The sequence below is a fragment of the Cardiocondyla obscurior genome, linkage group LG13 (assembly GCF_019399895.1).
Source record: "Cardiocondyla obscurior isolate alpha-2009 linkage group LG13, Cobs3.1, whole genome shotgun sequence".
NCBI classification, from domain to species: domain Eukaryota; kingdom Metazoa; phylum Arthropoda; class Insecta; order Hymenoptera; family Formicidae; genus Cardiocondyla; species Cardiocondyla obscurior.
Window position 1 is genome coordinate 3374782 of NC_091876.1, and position 17875 is coordinate 3392656.

Below are 17875 nucleotides of genomic sequence, written 5' to 3' on the forward strand. Positions count from 1 at the left end.
TTTCTCCCTTGAGTGCGCGATTTATTACTTAGGAACGTGATGTAATTTAACAAAAAAGAAAAAAAAAAAAGAAATTATTTAGTTGTCTTTTAATAGCGTCAGGGAATAGCGGTTACAATCTGACCTCGTATCGCATCCGTGAGAATATCGCAGAAACCGTTCTACGAAATAGGCTCTCTCGTAAAAACACGCGCGTTCATTACCTTAATTAGTTTTGCATCCGAAGCAGATTAGCCGACATAACGATAGGGATTAATTGCATTATGTATCTCGCGGCATTATGTGTGATTTTCCGTTGGATTGCTGGTTGCACGAGCCGTCGTGACGAGAGCTATTAATATCTATTACGAGACGGTCAGAATCCGCGCCGCGCGCGGCTCCGCCGTGGTGATAGAATCTCGTTTTATATAGGTGACTGCGCTCCCCAACGGCGTATTACGAATACGATTATCCGTGACTAATTGACCGGTCCAGCGCAGCGGTAATGACAAATAATTATTAGCTCGCGATATTTTACATAACGTCGATCGTGTCATACGGCCGGTACCGGTCGTTTCTTTTCCGCTCGATTGGATTTCGCATCCTTCGCTCGCGGGCGCATGCAGCGTCAAGTGCTCGGCGTCTCTCCACTACGCGGCACTCTTCCGCGTGCGAGTGCACACGCCGGTATTTTTGTTCCGTGTAAAATTGTCTCCTCGCACCCCGTTATCGGGAACTCTGTATCGCACCTTATCGGTATCGATACGCTGGAGGATATTGATTAAGAGAGACTTGGAATGCCCTCCCCGCGTCAGAAAATTAATAATATTATTTAAGTCGAGAGCCTGTAATTTAAAATCATGATAATTCAGCTACTTATCGCGAGCGCTTGTGTTAGGGATTATTAAGTGTTGTTTTATCACGCTGTAGGCGAGCACAGAAGTGACGAGATAGTAAAATGATGATTTTCCGTTTTCGCTCGAAGGAATGCGTGTACCGTACGTGCGCAGTAATTATTATGTATTCCTTAAAAGTGTGGCATACAGAGCGAGCATTACGACTATATGTTCGAGAAAACAGAAGAAATTAATAGTCATCGGCTTTAATAATTAAATTCCTATCGGTTGATTTACGTCGCTTAAGCGACTGCTCCCAGGATGTTTCCAGTAAAGATAATAACCCGTGTAAATCGCCGCTCTCATGATTTCACCGGAAATTATGCGAACGCATTTTGATTTTTTTTATTTGTTTTGTTTTGTTTTTGTTTTTTTTTTCTTCTTTTCTTTTTTTTCGACTGAGAACGAGGCAAACCGGAGGTGCGAAGGAATCGTTACGAGGTAGGCGTGAATCACGACAGGTATCGATAATTCACTCGGCACGACGAGAGTTTATTTATTCCGGAAATAGTAATTCGCGAATTTCGACGTTGTTGCGACGAGGGTGCCGGACGGGTGGCGATCGTGGAATCTCGTGTATCCGGCGGCGGGCATAGGAAAAGAAACAAAGAAGGAAAGAGTGAATCGGACAGTGAGACACCCCGCTGGGCGTCTCTCATCTCGCAGGCAAATTGCCCAGATGTTCCACGAAATCGTGAGGAAATCTCGGTGATTATGCCGCGCACAGAAGCTCTTGCATTCGATCGTCTTGGATTTCGTGTTTAGGTGCATTTCAGTCTTCAGACGGTAGCTTCCGAAATTACAGAGATTTCGAAACGAGTTCGAAGATTGGCCCGTGGTCCGGTTTACATCGCATCAACTTTATCGTCGCTCGCTTATCCGATTGCATCTCGTTCAAAATCCTCCCGATCGGTTCCTCGAAAGAAGAGGCAAATCTTTTTATACTTCAAATCTTATCTCGAAAAATCTTCAACATTGTATCATTTTACCACTACTAGCAGTCTTAAAAAAAAGAAAAATAAAAAAATAGCGGGCGGTTTTGGACTTTTTTAATTTTTCAGAATTCTAATTCGCGGTTAAACTTATCAAATTGAGTTTACCGAAAGTTTATCCGATAAGGGCCGATCATTAACGGAATAATCGAGCGATGTTGATCCATTGATTAATCGTCCAAAACGATTCTCATCGTGTACCGCGTATCGGCCGGTAATTGCAAAGCGTATTCACGTCGTCAAATCATTTTGATGGCCCGCGCACCGACTTATTGGAGGAAACGTAACTAGAAGACGCGCGTTCATATACCGCCGCGGTGCTCTCTGATTACCCGTTGTCGTGCGCTAATGACTACTCTGGCGAACATAGTTGCAGACGGTAATTCGTACCTGCTACCTGGCGGCTCGGCTTCGTTTTCAATGAAACGCCGAGTATGAAAGCGCACACCTATCAGCTGCTTCTCACGAAAAACAGGCTTACGCCGCGAACGATAAAATTACGTGTAGTACGTGGGTTCTCTCTCTCTCTTTCCTCTTCTGCGTTACAGCTCACTGTCCGCATGACTCACTAATACGAGCGAATCGAGACCAGCGGTTTGACTACTAGTCAAACTGGATACTTGACAGAAACTTCCTATATGGCTACTTTAGGCACCGTAAAACTTTATTTTTCCCAGTAAAATATAAAATATAGAACCGTAAAGAAAACAAAAATAAAAAAAAAGAAAGAAAGAAAAGGGGGGAAACGTACAATGGAACAGCTGGAGGATTTAATAGTAGGCGCTTTCGTAAACTTTCATTGTGCCTTCGAGGATCTGGAAAGTGGTTTATATGTTCCGCTTAACGACTCAAATGTTTTATCTGTATCGTAGGCTTTTGCGTCACTTCTGGCTACTCGGGCGCGATGTAATCTTTATAGATATGTGCATTGCACGCACGGGCGCGCGAGCGCGGACGAGGCGCACACCGTCAAAGAGGCGGACGAGGCTCAGCCACCTTGGGGCCCCGCAAGTAATAATAATTTAGCCTTTCCCTTTTTCTCTCTGTCTTTCTCGAGGCACGCTCGCCGGCGTCCTTCTGAATTTAATAAGATCACGAAATTTCGCGGTTAGACGGGCGTCCCTAATTACACCCGCCGTTCACCGAGACTCTCGGTTACCCTCGATTCGCGTATCATTATTATTACGTGTTCCTCTCCTAACTCTCCCGTCCCGCGATGTGTCCTTGCCATGGGAAATGCGGGCTTCGGGAAAAATCACCTCCGACGGGCACGTACGCAAAGATTAGTCGCGCATTCGCGACTTAATGGAAAATATGAGACCGTGATGAAAACCTCTCTCGCAAAGATCAGCGGAGTTTCCGTTACGTGTCCTAGAATTCAATCTGAAATGCCTTTGTGATTAATCCATAAATTCCACCGGTGTAAAAGGTACTTGAAATTAGGTGAGGATAACAAGATGTTACGTTGTTTGCATTTTCAATTTTCAATTTTAGAATTCAGTTCTATTAGCGCGTTTCAACATTTTTTCTTTTTTTTTTTTTTTTTCTTTTTTTTCGTTTAGTCGTAAAAATTTAAATTACCATCCGTATCCACCGTCGTTACGATCAATTACTGTTTGTAGAAAACGCGTAGGTATTCGTATTTAGAAAGATATTAGGACGAAAGGAGTTAGCGTTACTCGTATTACTGGTCCAGCGCGCGCGTGATGTTTATACATATGTGACAGAAAACACGTTTCTTTCTCATTACGGAACGCGTTTGATCTATAATTAACACGGCGGCTACATTCACACGCGTTGCAAAATAGAACATGACTAATCGCCGATTAATTATATCGACACGATAATCGCAAATCCTTTCAATATCCGGTTGCACGATTCCACGGTTGCGCCGGTGCCTTCGAGATCGGCTTTCACAGATTTGGCGAACAAATTGCCGCGCGCGGAATAATCCGCAAGGTGCATTCTCGGAATCGATTGCCGACGTTGAAAGGAAGTCCTTCCTGTCCTGCCCTGCGCAACGTTGCGAAGTCATAGCAATCGGACTGCGAGGCGCGAATGGATTTGCCATTTTGCAACCGCACCGGTAGTGTAGCGCGAACCCCACGGCCGGCATCAAAAGAGGCCGCTAAGTGGATTAAAGACGAGTTTCTTCGTCATCTTCTTCGTCTAGCTCTCTTTCTCTCTCCCCGTCCCTATCTGTCTATTTACCTCTTCTTCCTTCGCTACTCCCGCCGTGATATCCTGCCGCGTTCTTATTTGCTTCTGTCCCGACGCGAAGTCCTTCGCCGCAACCGCGCTTCGTCAGAAGTCACGGACGAAGGAAGATAATTTACTTAACTTACGTTTAATCGTGTTTGCGCGCTTATTTATTCGCATCGTTTGCGTCAACATTTGGATTTAATGCGCTTGGAATTTAATTCGATGACGAAATGATAGTGATTAATCACGACTCACAATCACACGTTTAATGCGCACGAAGGTTAATTATTTTTCTTTGGCGGAAAATGTATTCGCTGTGTAGCTTAAAAAAAAAAAAAGGGGGTCGCGTAAGGTATAAGAAATATTGCAGATAAATCACTTTTAATTATACATAGAGAGAGAGAAAAAAATACATTTACGGTTTACCTTTAACTTTTGAATATTTATAAATAATTTTTTAATTCTTTTACGTATAATATTATGTAATAAGTTGCATATAACAATTGTACGTAAATGTATAAAGCAAAGTGGTTCGGTATTTTTCGATCGCGTTTCAATAATTTATCGCGTAACGTTTCCCACGTGATTCAAAATCGATTCTTTCACGTTTGGTTTCATGCCCTGCGAAATAGTATATGATTCGCATTTGAAATACGCATTTCGAATTGCGAAGGTGATTATATTAGAGTCCGATGGAAATCGAATTGAAACGGGGAAAGGAGACAGATGGGTGCAGGAAAAGAATGCACGAACGAGACGGGGAGAGACAGAGAATGCGCGCGGGTGCGTGAATGACATTGCTGGTACGAGCAAGAGGCTTGGCGCGCGAGTAATTTGAGTAATTACCGCACAATTACATTATCTAATTAACCCCGGAGGTCGGAGCAGCCGCCAGTTGCCGCTGCGACGTGGCGACCGTGATTGTCCCACTCGTGGCGCAATCGCAATTATTATTGTTTAACGCGCGGCACGAAGTCATTGGATTTACAAGAAATTATAGAATTCGCGGAAATTCACGCGAACCTGGTAATAAAAATCTATTCGTTTCGCCGCGATTCTACTTTTTGCTGTTTAAAAGTATTTTGGTTATTGAAGTGTGCAAAAAAAAAAAATATATATATTTGCCTCGGTAAATATAATTGAAATAAAAATTATTCAAGTACATGCACACACACAGAATCTAGATTTCTTTTTTTTTTTTCATCATCTTTCGTGCGATCACGATTAAACGCTATCGATAATTGCGAGCATCGTCTTCTGTACGATTAATAGAAAATTGTTTCATAGAAGTGTATTTGAGAGGAAGCAACGGCGTTATTCTTTTTATTCTCTTTCCATTATCCTTGTTATATACTAAGCAATAGGTTTCCGTGATTGCTGGCCCGCAGATCTTACACAGAATTTTTTTTTCCGGGAGTTGGGTCCGAGTCGAGTTCCGGGGTTTTACTTCTATCTTCTCTCCAGATTAATGGCAAGTTACCGAGTATTCTTTTGCTGTCATTAAGTTATTATTAATGGCACGACGTAATTGTCCTGCCATGGCGCATCCGGAACGGTCTGAATTATAGAATATTTTTTTTAGTCACCTCGGGCGATATGTTTCTTTCCTGTCGGAATTTTTACGTAAAAGTCGTATCTCCCCGCGACTCTCTGACAAATAAATAATTTTCTATAATTAATACTAACAATCGGTTCAAACTTAATTGATCAATTTGATCACGTTGGTTCTACCGACATAAATATATTTTTTTATTTTTATTTTTTATTTTTTTTTTACGATAGCATTTTGTATGGAAATTAGATTTGCAGTTCTTTATAATTTTTTTTTTAATAATTTCTAATCGTTAGTTTCTAGGGAAATGTTAACGAAAGCGATTAAAAACAATGCCGCTGTCAGTTTGTTATGTTATGTGATTTTAAAGAGGCGTTAATAGTTACGAGTTATAAAATCTACACAAGCGCATACGACACGTTACAGTCAGTGTGCACTATAACGATCGCGCGGAATAAACAAGTCTTGGAATTTGCCATTTATCTTGACATAAATCACATATTGTAATTATCTACATAATTCGTATTTGCGTAAGCTGATATACCCTCTGATAAATTCGAGGTCTAACAAAAGACTTGTTAATTATACTTACAAAGTAGTGGCAATATCAACGTACGATTGATATCGCGAAAACAAAAATTAGCCATGTCTTTGTCTTTAATTAGTGTCGATTACTATCGGCACTGCAACGAATGTTTATTATATAAGTATAATTTTTTTTAATTAAAGAAACGACCAAATATAGTTTAAATAAATAAAACAAAGAGCGCCATCGATCAAGCTTTACTAAATAAACCAAACAATTCCACGTGCAAGGAATATATTAAACTAGTCTACAACATTCTTCAAAAAAATTCGGATAAAATGCATTATAAAAAAAGTCTAAAATTCAGCTGACATAAAATAATAAGAATATTACAAAATTAATATCCTTGCAATCGAAAGATAGCGAACGAGATTTATATACGTACGATCGGTATCTAACTGAGACGTGACACGAAAAAGGAGATAAGACAAAATTCGTCGGCGAATTTCGCGTTTAGGTAATGGTGTGCGTAGCGAATGAACTTAGCGAATGAACACCGAACGAACACTTATAGCTACCGCAAAAATTCGATGATGTGTTATTTATGCGGCGATTGATTTATTTATGAAGACCCGCGCGTTCGCTGCCCGTTCGGTGTTCGTTCGCTAGGTGTATAACACACCTTAATAAGTAAAGTACGAAGCGACTCGGCTTCTTTGCCGAAGCTCGTCGTCGGTAGGGACGCCTCTTTACGCGCGATATCGATAATGTTTAATAACGAATCGCGTCGGCCACAGACAAGTAATTCGCACTGACGAGGGGTGACAAGCGGCTTTTGCCGCTCGCATTATTCCCGAGCTGGATCCACGGCCGTGCATACCTGCCGCTATCTTTGTGAGGAGCGAGGCGAAAGAGAGAAGCCGGTAGCCGGCTGCGTAATGCGTGCGTAATGCGCGCTTAATACGCGTACGGCGTGGAGAGCCAATTACTGATTGGCCACACTACCGCCAATCGGATGAGGGATGGACCCCGGTAAACCTGTACTCTTCGCTCTCCTTCGCACTTCGCGAGGACGAAGTCCTTCATGCTTCGACCGCGAAGCCCGTCTTCAGGGAGAAACGAGGAGGGAACGATCTTCGAGGTAGTCTAAGATTCTTTTTCGTCCCTTTGAATGGAATCCGATCTGACAGGATAGGGATAGATTCGTAATTTGTCGCTGATAGTAATATAATACTCAGGCACGCAATTAAGATGTTGATTAAGAAATATTTATGTTTATTAACGCGCAGATCTCTTGGAAATTATTTTTTAATATTGGCAGACGGGAAATAGTTTTGATCATTAGCTTTTACGTTGTATGTAAAATGAGAGAGTATACATTTTTTTTTTCTTTTTTTTTTTTATTATTACGTAGCTCGTTGTGCGGTTAATTTAAACGTTGTTCATTTCGTAATAAAGCAATGACCGATCGAAAACAATAGAAAATACATTCGTATATACTTTGTGTCGTGTAACGGTGACGAGGATTCAGTGCCGCTTCCGTGGGACGAGGCAACGTCGTTTCACTAATTAACTCCGGAAGGCACTAATCTTATTTGTTGAGAAACGAATAACGGGGTCGGCGGCGTTTCTAATCGGGAGCATGACTCGTCGTCGGTCGATTAATGACAGGAGGAGCTGCAGGTCCTGGACACGGCGGAGAGTCCGGGACCAGAGGAGGACTAGAATCGCGGTGGTAGGGCGGAAAGGGGGAGAAAGATGGGGGGAGGGGAGGGGAACAGAAGAAGAGACCGCTCCGTGGAACTGGTTCCGTTCCATGGATCACTGGAAACAATCATCCTTATTAAACTCACCACCGGCCCACCCCGCGGATATAAAGGCATCCTTCGGAATGATTTACCGAGAAGCGCGTCGCGCGGCCCTTTGAACAGGTGGATCCCTCGAAACGCGACGCGAACGGACGATAAATTTTATGGATCCACCGGGCGGATAGATTGAGAACGCGCGCGACGGGGGTGGCCGCGTGCGATATTCCGCCGAGTCAGGTTTTCGAAGCGAATTCAGGACGAAATAGCGCGCCCGAGCTTGTCCGGAGTAATTAAAAAACGGAAAATCATCAAAGAGTCGCGCTGTTATTACGCGGCTTTGAATATCGGTCCTGGCATTAAAAAAAAAAAATTTTAACAGTTGAATAAAAATAATATTTATTATTATTCTAATTAAAAAAAAAAAAAAGAATTATATAAAATGGAAAGATAACAAGAGTAATACGTACACCGGCGCAAATATTAAATTCATTAATTGTATCGACGCCGGTATAAAAAATTGGCGGAAACGCCACGCTGGAAGTAGCCACGTTTAAGCACGCTATACGTGTTAACGTTTACGAGGTTATTAATTAGCTACGTCGTTCGCCAGAAAGAAAATAAGTAATCGTAGATGGACACTCGGAAAGGACGACAAGGTTTCATCGCTTTAACCGTGCACCGCGTCTCCTTTTTTTCTCTTTCTCTCTCGGTCTCTCTCTTTCTCGCTCCCTCGTTCTCCCGAAGTTCACAACGGGATAAAAAATTAAAACCAACGGAGACAGGTCGGGAATGGTCGGGGACCGCTCACGGTCAGACGATTAGTCCGCCGTCGTCATCGGTAGCAGTGTGGGTCTGAGTCGCAACACTCCAATCTAAATTAGATCTTAAGAGCCCGTAAAGGTAAGTGGCCACGCTCTCTCGCGAGTCTTCGTGGCAAGCCGACTTTAAGTGCCATATAAACAGGACGAATCTGGTAATCCGCGCGCTCCCTCGCAAATGCCACTCCCGGCCCCTGTATTCGCGGTACCCGCAAAAAGGCCCACGGTTATCCGTTATCGCGTTCGGAAACGGGATTCCACGAAACGCAGCCCCGTGGTCAACAGCTTGTTCGATGCTTCCTTCTAGCCTTTATCAGTGTCGCGCCGTACGCAAACAAAATCGGTCTCGAGAAACTGTTTCGGTGACGAGAAGATAGAGTAACATGCAAATGGAAGGTAAACGAATAAAAAAAAATGGAAACTATAATAATAACCAAAATTAGGATTAATTTGGAAAAATAAAAAGATTAATAAATTATAGGTTAATAAATAGAATGTAAAAAGATGAGAAAAGAAACGTTGTAGTATATTTATAGATTAAAAAAAAAAAAAACGCTAAGGGCTCGGAAGACAGAAAACTTGTCTGACTGCTTAGGCCCCTGTGTTTTACTGATTGAAAAAGAAACGACGGGCATAAGAGAAATGTTTATCGATGTCGAATTGGATGTACACGGCCCGCCGCGCGGGAACACGTGTCTTTTATTGGCAAATGAATTTTCATTCGCGATGTTCAGGAAGTTAAGGTTGCGCTCTAGCATCCTCTTAAACCTCAAACCACCGACATATATTCCGATAGGTGCCCAATCGCATGCCTGGCTCTTGTGCGCGAGGGCTCGTCTAATGAATATGCGTCGTGTTCCGTGACACGGTTTACCCTCATCTGTTTTCGTTCCTCCTCCTCGCTTCTCTTTGTCGCCGGTCGAGTCAATAAACCTAAGCGACCATAAAATCCAATTAGCGCGAAATTAATACTATCACACGGCGAGATGGCGGAAGAGGCAGGGATCGATTTATAGCACGAAATGATAGAAAACGCCGAGCAATTTTCCGCAAGCAGGAAGCCCGTATAAATGGACGAAGAATAAATTAATACGGGCGACGAATGTTATTAGAAACCAATCAAGCCAATTACTGGCTATTTCCTCGAGTGGAAAAGAAACTTTTATAGCGACAAATAAATGGGTGTCGGTTTTATAAGTGGCCATATATTTATCGCGAAAATAATACGCCGGATGATTGAAAATCAGACAGGTGACAGGACTCGCAGGACACGTTATTAAATTATGAAATTTTATTACTCTCAGAGTGAACGATTATATTCTCTGCAAATCTCTGTATCTTTTTTTATATTTTTTTTTATTCGTGAAGTCCTTCATCTAATTGAACTTAATGATTTTCTAATCGATATATTGATAATTTTTCAATCATGATTACAAAGATTAATGAGTACCTTTCGATATTACCTGTCCCAGATATTACACGTTTCATAACTTATTTAAAATTCTTCCTTTCGCTACGAAAAAAAAACTATTTGAAATTTTTTTTATTTTTTTTTTCAATTCTAATATCATTAGATAAATGAAAGGGACGCATATTTTGCTCGTTAGAGCTATCTTTGTCGCGGCTTCACTCGCGCACATATGCATTAAGTTTGTCTCGCTATGCTCGCGAATACACCTTCAGCCCTGACCGTACACCATGGACACTCTACCTGTTTCACCTCTCTCTGCATACTCCCCACCATCTTCGTTAATTACGAGAACCCATACCGTGGCCGCAGGACCGGACCTATTACGAGCGATTACACCGCTATTAGTTACCTACCGGGTGTTCCACAGCGCGGAGGAAGGCACTAAAAAAAGGACAAGAGAAAAGAAAAAGCTACCCAGATAGATTGCGCCGCGGCCCAATGGCGGCGCGATATACTGTACATATGTAACTGGACCCGGGTGCGCAGGGGACTTAATAATGCAAAACCGTCGTTCCGCGTCTACGGATGGGAATTTGCATGAGGATCGTCAGTCTGGCTGCAGGAAGGCTCAATGATCGATGTTTCGTTCCACGAATTTACACTCGCGGATTTACCTTTGCAGACTCGTACGAATGGATAGGTGATTTATTTTAAAATCTGCCATGAATTCAGATTAAAGCGGGAAACGGACACGTTCATTACTCAAAGCTATATTTGAGGGCAGTTAAAAAAAAAATCTTGTTGAGTCAAACGTTTGATATGAGTCTTAAAAAAAAAATAATAATTAAAAAATAATATTAATAATAATTTTGTTAAAAACATAAAATATCAATTATGTATGGTGTGCGAGTAATTATTCTTTTCCGTGTCGATAATTTTTCGTTTAAGATTTCGATTAGGGTGTCTAAGGTTCTTCATTAACACGCACCAAGCATTTTTAAAATACGATATGCTTATACACACGTTGTCTCGAGCCGTCACTCGGTCATCATTATTTCGAGACTGTCTCAGGTAGTATACGCTTAGGATAACCAGATTTCTTTTATAACCGCGCTCAAGGACTACCTGTGCACCGTAAATATCTTGCGGCGGGGATCATTTTTTGAAAAAGAATTCGGTAAGTAGCGGGCGGCGATATCGGCGATAACCGGGTGAGTGCACAGGAGCCAGACAACCAAATATTTGGGTGGCAGCCTATAGTTGGTCTCTTATATTGTATCTAAATCCCGTTACCGCCTCGAACGTGGACCCTAAAGCCTGATAAATGTGGCTAGACACCTTGCCTATCGTCTGGATCCATGGGAGGTACACGAGCTTCCTATCCTACCACCAAGATATACTATAAGCCCTTTAGTCGTCAGGCTTGTCTTCGGAAGAAGGATCGCGACTCTAAACAGCTTTGTAACAATTGATCTTCGCTCGAATGCTTTCGTGAAACATTGCCAGCGAAATGGCTGTATGCATAATATCAAATTCGTTAGGTTCGAGTTTTCTAAATTTATGCGCGCAATTTTTCGAAACGACACTCGTATATAAAAATTCAAACGTTAGCATATAATTAATATAAAATTAATATAAAAAAAAATAAATACATTAATAAATTAATTTTAAGAATACGATACGATACGTTTTAAATTCTGAGTCACTGCAACGCTAATGCATTTAAATTCAGAAAGAAATTTTGCCCTCTTAAAATCGGGGATGCCTGTCTTTGCATATCGAGGGGTTTTCAATCCCAAATAAAATTCCGTCCGAACGCCACTCATCCCGGCCATTTGAGTCGAGATAAAGCTTAAGATTATTAGAACATTGCTCGATGGCTCAGTCGACTCACCTCGTAAACACGTCCGGATAATGCGTCCTGGAAAAGGCCTTTTCAAGCTCCTCCAACTGGAAGCTAGTAAAGGTCGTTCTGTAGCGACGTTGCTTTCTCTTGGGCGCAAAGTCGTCGGCCTCAGCCTCGCTCTCGGGGCTGGTCGGCGCCGCGCGCGGGTGGGTGCCCTCTTCCTCGGGCCTTACCTCCTCGGTGGAAATGCCCATTTGGGTGGACTGAGGTGTTGTCGTCGTTGTCGTCGTCGTCGTTGACGCCGGCGTCGATTGCTGGTGAGGCTGCTGGCTCACCTGCTGGCTCACCTGAGTCACCTGACTCGAGTTGCTCGTGCTGCTCGCAGGACTCGTCTGCGGGACGGCCTGCTCGCTGCCTCCTCGCGACGAATGATCTGCATAAAAAAACAATTACGTTAACTTTGAATAATAAAGATGCAATTATAATTAATTATACCGACGTTAATTGTATAATATACTGCGGGTGTCACGAGGATTTGAAAAGCGTTGCTCAGATCGTTGATTAAAATCGATATGTATATTTTTTACGTGTTCTTATTTATTTTAAAAATATTAAATTATTAATGCGAGCAAAGCAGAGGCACGACATGTGTATGTAAAATAATCAGTAATCAATTGCTACTTTAGAACGAGGTGGAATAACGTTAGGCTCTCATTAAGCAATCTAACAGCGGCTGAAACGCGAACGTAGTGCGAAACGATTCATCAGTTGTCATGTAAACCGGTGACTACAACGTATTATCAGCGACGATCGGGTTCCACGAATGGTCAGGGAAATCGTTGCGGTCTAGTTTCCGCTAGCGTCAGATTTAAACGACGACTTGCTTCGATACGTAAGCCGTAAACCGTATCGGGATTTGAAATTTCCGCGATTCAAATTTCCGCTTTCGCGGAAAGATTCACGAAGTATCATGCGCCGTACAATTAACCATTAACATAATTGCCGCAAGAAGTTTTATGCCTTTAAATAAAAAAAAGACCAAATCTTTTTGTCATAGTATCCTCTTCATAATTAGTACAGAAGAAATCTATCATTAAACCGTGGATTATCGCTAAGTCAGAGAGACACATATTTCATAAATATTATTTTTATAAACGCCTTTCGTTTTTTTTTTAATATAGAGGAATATTTGACGCGGAAGCTGCTGCGTCTCTTAATTTTTTTTTTTTTTTTTTTTGAGAAAAAATTTAGGAGAAATAAAAATAGTCAGGCGAATTAAAATATATAATTTATAAATGCAAGCCGATACTTGCGCGTGCACGACAAAGGTATTACTCCTTTCACTATGACTTTACCTTGTAAGAATTAATGATTTCTATGAACCTGTACCTTGGTATGATCGCAATTCTACCATCTTGACGATCGTGTAACGGCGTTCGATCGCTCGTAAATTTATAACAGAATCGTTATCAGTAAATATCTACAAATCTTTTTGCTCCGAAAAACAAAATTGCAAACTATTGGTCGGTTAATGTATGCTATAAATAAAAAGTCAATTGAGCTAGGATTAAAGACATTTCGCGGAACAGGCGATAATAATTTCAATTAAATTGCTGAACAGAGGTATAATAAATAACATATTAGTATAAATTAACGACAGTTCGGTAAAGCCATTTAAAAATCATAAAATTAATCAAACACGCTTAAAACTTTTATCGCTACGCATGATATGCAAATTGTATTTATTGTATTCGGCATTGAAACTACATTTTGCATTTATTTACGTAAACGTTGCACTTGACTTTCGCGTAGCTCGTTTTACATTCCGCGAGAGGTTTATAAATCGCTACGGTTACGAGTATCCTCGTCACGTATCGTGTATATCGGTGAAACCGCGCGCCGATATACTTATATGCGAAGTCTTTAGAGAAAACGGCAGCCGATCGAGTAAATTTTCAGAGGCGGATGATTCGATAGAAAGCGGCGATCGAAGAGACGGGGGAGGGAAAGGGGGAGATCGAAGTGGTTTACGCGATTCTTAAGCGGCAGTTTTTAATCGAGTCAATTTATCGGAAATGAGCTTATAATGCAGGTAGCCTCGATGTAATGCCGATATATACAACGGGCCTAAATCTCGCCGGATTTTCGTTTTTGTTCACGTGCACTCACGACGTGTGCAACTACGAGAGTTCATCGACGCGTAAGGAGAGCGAAGTAGAGAAAGACGGGAAGAAAAATAAAAAAAATAAATAAAAAAAAGAGAGAAAAAGGAGAAAGAACGATGGAGTTAGAAAGAGAAAAGGAAAAGAAGGAGAGAGTAGAACGTGTAGGTAGCCTTTTACATTATAATAGCATTAATGGGGCCTGAGGCCGCACTTAGCGTTCTCTTGCCGGCCAGTTCGCCTCGTCGTTATTAACTGAAAATTACCGAAACCGAAATCTAATTCACGTAAACACTATAATTTCACAACGTGCCGAGGAATCGGGAGTCGCTCTCTAAGCGCTCGCTCTTTTCTCCCCTTACGATAAGGCGGCATTAAAATCTTCGGACCTAATCGAACGGTCAAATACGCTCGCGAGATCAGCGCACCTGTGTGCCGCTCGGTTCTTTATCTTTTGCGCTGTTTGCTTTGCATTGATTTGTATGCAACTATTTCTGTGCGCGGAATAAAATGAAATTTATTGTCGTATAAACGACAAACCTACGTATGCTAATTACAATTTGTAATACTTGACCAAGTTTTATATTGTTTTTTCTTTTTGTATGTAATGTGTAAAAATAATAGTTAAACCTGAAGATAAATTTCTTAATATTTGTACGTGTACTGCATTTAATAATCAATATTTTGATATTTATAAATTAATTTTAACATCGATTCTGTTACTACGTTTATCACAGAAAATTGCAAATAAATCCCAGATAATTGCAAAGAAATAACATATAGTCATTTTAATGTCAATTATACGGCGGGACACTTTTGATTGACGTTATAATAGTTTTAAACGACAATATGCAAATGAAAGAGTCGTGCTTGGGCAAATCTTTAATTAGCTGAAATTTATAAATGTCAAAAGGCAAATTGTTTTCAGCAAAATTATACAAATCATCGGCTATGCATCACGACCCACTAGGTGCGTTTACGGGCGCTATCGCGAAGTTATTCCCGGCGCGGATTAATGAACGATGGCTGGTTTATGTGTCGCGGTTATACGTCGTAATAAACATCGGCGAGAACGTGTTTTAGCGCGATTTCATCTCGAAACGAGTGGTAACTCGCATCGCATCGATGTTACTTAATTTACCGCGAGTTCGATCTCGCTGACGCCTATTTATTTCTCTCCATGCATCGGCTGTTCCGCGCGCCTTGACAATATCATGAATGTTCAATTAGATACGTCACGCTCGATTAGAAATGATAGAGCGAATTACAGGGCTGTAACCGGTGATTAATCTCACGGGGAACGGTAGAGAGATATTACTTTACTAATGCGACCAATAAAATTGCGGGGGCCTGTATTAGTATTCGCCGTATCTCTTTGTCATTGAGGAAAAATGTATACGGGATATTTCATACTCCTCGTCTTTGGCGTGCGATCGAATATTTTTTTTTGTCCTTGCCGACGTTGCGTAGAGTGATGCGAATAAACAGAAAAAAGAAAAAAAAATTTATTTTGCACTTAGCGTTAATTTTAACGTCGACTCGGTGAAAGATGTTAATCTGAAAATTAGTTACGAAAAAGTTTCAACAAATTTGCCTCGCTCCTTAGCCGTTCGTCAACGACGTGGTGCGAACGCACGGAATTCTGAAGAGTGCAAATGCATTTACGCTGCCGCTTCCCCTTGCCGAGAAGCGGTTCGAAAAACCACATCGTTTCTGTTACGTTTGCGCGCCGTTAGCGTCTGCTCGCACACAAACATATAGGACGGTTGCGTGCGCGCGATTTACGGCCGTGCAAATTAGCGCGTCGCAATCAACCAATTAGCTAAGTCATTGTGGCCGCGAACGCGACGTACGCAGTATGCACGGCGGACGACAAACGGCAGCTGTTAATTACTCGCTAATTCGTAGTGCGAACATTAATTAAAGTTCCTTCAGATATTTTCTGTTTACGAGATTTTCTGCGCTTAATATCGCACGGATTACATAAAAATGTTATCTGGTTTATTATATATAACGTTTAACCACCGCGTTCGTTTCGTAACCGCGATTGGCTGTATCAGTTTGGAACACGCGTTAGTTTTAATTAATTCGACACGAATAAAGCGTTGTAAAACGGACTTCGGTTCTCAGCATAAAAAGTAGACGTAGAAAAAAAAAATAAAAAAAAAAAACAAAGCGATCACCTTTAACTTTTAATCACAATAATCTAGTTGAGATCAAATCTACTTCATTTTAGTTCGCCGATGCATAAGACAGGTCTGAGATTGAATTGTTTCGATTTACAAATTACGTTACATTACGCGAGAGATATCTCGGATACATTAATCAACAATGTCTTGTGCCACATACATAATTTTCATACGCACGTGTGATGTATAATTTGAATAAGGCGTAAACGTGAGATATTCGAAATTAATTTAATCAATTAATTGGCAATAGTATTAAAATAATAAGGACTAAACGATTTTGGGTGTAGGCACGAGGAATTTCTGAAAGAGAGAGAGAGAGAGAGAGAGTTCTCGCGGCGTATTTATTGCGGCGACACTAATCCTTGGTACAAACGTACGTGCGGAAAATATAATTACACAACATTATCACACCGTAACTGCGTCTAGGCCTCGTGTGAACGGCGCTCGATAATGCAGCCTTCTCGATCGTCTTTTTTTTTTTTACGCTGGTTCAGACACCTCGGCCGGCGAGATGCCGCATTCGGGAGAAATGTTTCCACATCGAATCATACTTGCAAATTCGCGCTAATAGACGCATCAATGCATCCTGCGACACGAACCGGCGTCGCTCGGCCGTGTTCGATCTCACGGGCGCGATAATAAACGGCAATTACGAATTATCGGCGACTCTTCTGGTCCGTTCGCTCCTACCGCGATAACGGTGCAGATAACGGCCGGATATATGTACCTTCCGGATACGGGCAACGCGCATCCGATGTGCCGCGAATTCGCTTGTAACTCCCGTTCTCGTAATGCCTCGAGGAGCGCCGTAAGATTGCAAGATACGAAACGGGAATAGTCGACTGTACCCCGGACGTGTGCAAGCAACCTCTGACCCTGTACTGATTCGTTTTATCTTGATTTTTTTCTCTCGAAACAAACTATATAGATTTGCCGCTGAAACGTCTATTACGAATACTTTATTTATAGGAATAAAAAAAAATAAAAAAATAAAATAAAAAATAAAATAATTAAAAAATTATTTAGGATTATTTAGAACGTCTAATCAGTAATGTACAACCCAAGAGTTTATACAATTCTTTTCAATCTCTTTTTACAGAACATATTTACGCAGCAGTATTTTTTTTTTTTTTTTTTTTTTTACTCGCATGTTATTCCAATTTAAAACTCGCGTTTTATTCAATTATGCAATAGCTTCGTAATTAATCTGCGATGAAGAACACGGGTGTTGTAAAATGATTTCTTGGTAGGCCGATTACAGCGGTCTACTTGATTTGTATAATTCCGCGTGATTCAGGCGATAGATCAATTTTGATCTCCCGTGGTCCATTATGAGAGAAAAAGATTGACTCAGACCCGGGTGATTTACGTAAGTGCATTATACCGATTCAGTCGATAATAACCATTCGCAAAACACATAAGTAAATTTTCCGCTTGTGCACATAGTTATATCTCCTTTTTTTTTCGCAGCAGATCGTTGAAAGTATAATATAT

General features: G+C 41.2%; 1 protein-coding gene across 1 annotated transcript in view; it reads right to left on the reverse strand.

The window, feature by feature from the left end:
* LOC139107592 (homeobox protein aristaless) overlaps positions 1–17875 on the reverse strand; it is a 101168-nt gene that overhangs the window by 10193 nt on the left and 73100 nt on the right. The window contains exon 2 of the mRNA XM_070665305.1: positions 12079–12463. Within this exon, the coding sequence (XP_070521406.1) occupies positions 12079–12463 (385 nt within the window). The remainder of the gene's footprint in view (positions 1–12078; positions 12464–17875) is intronic.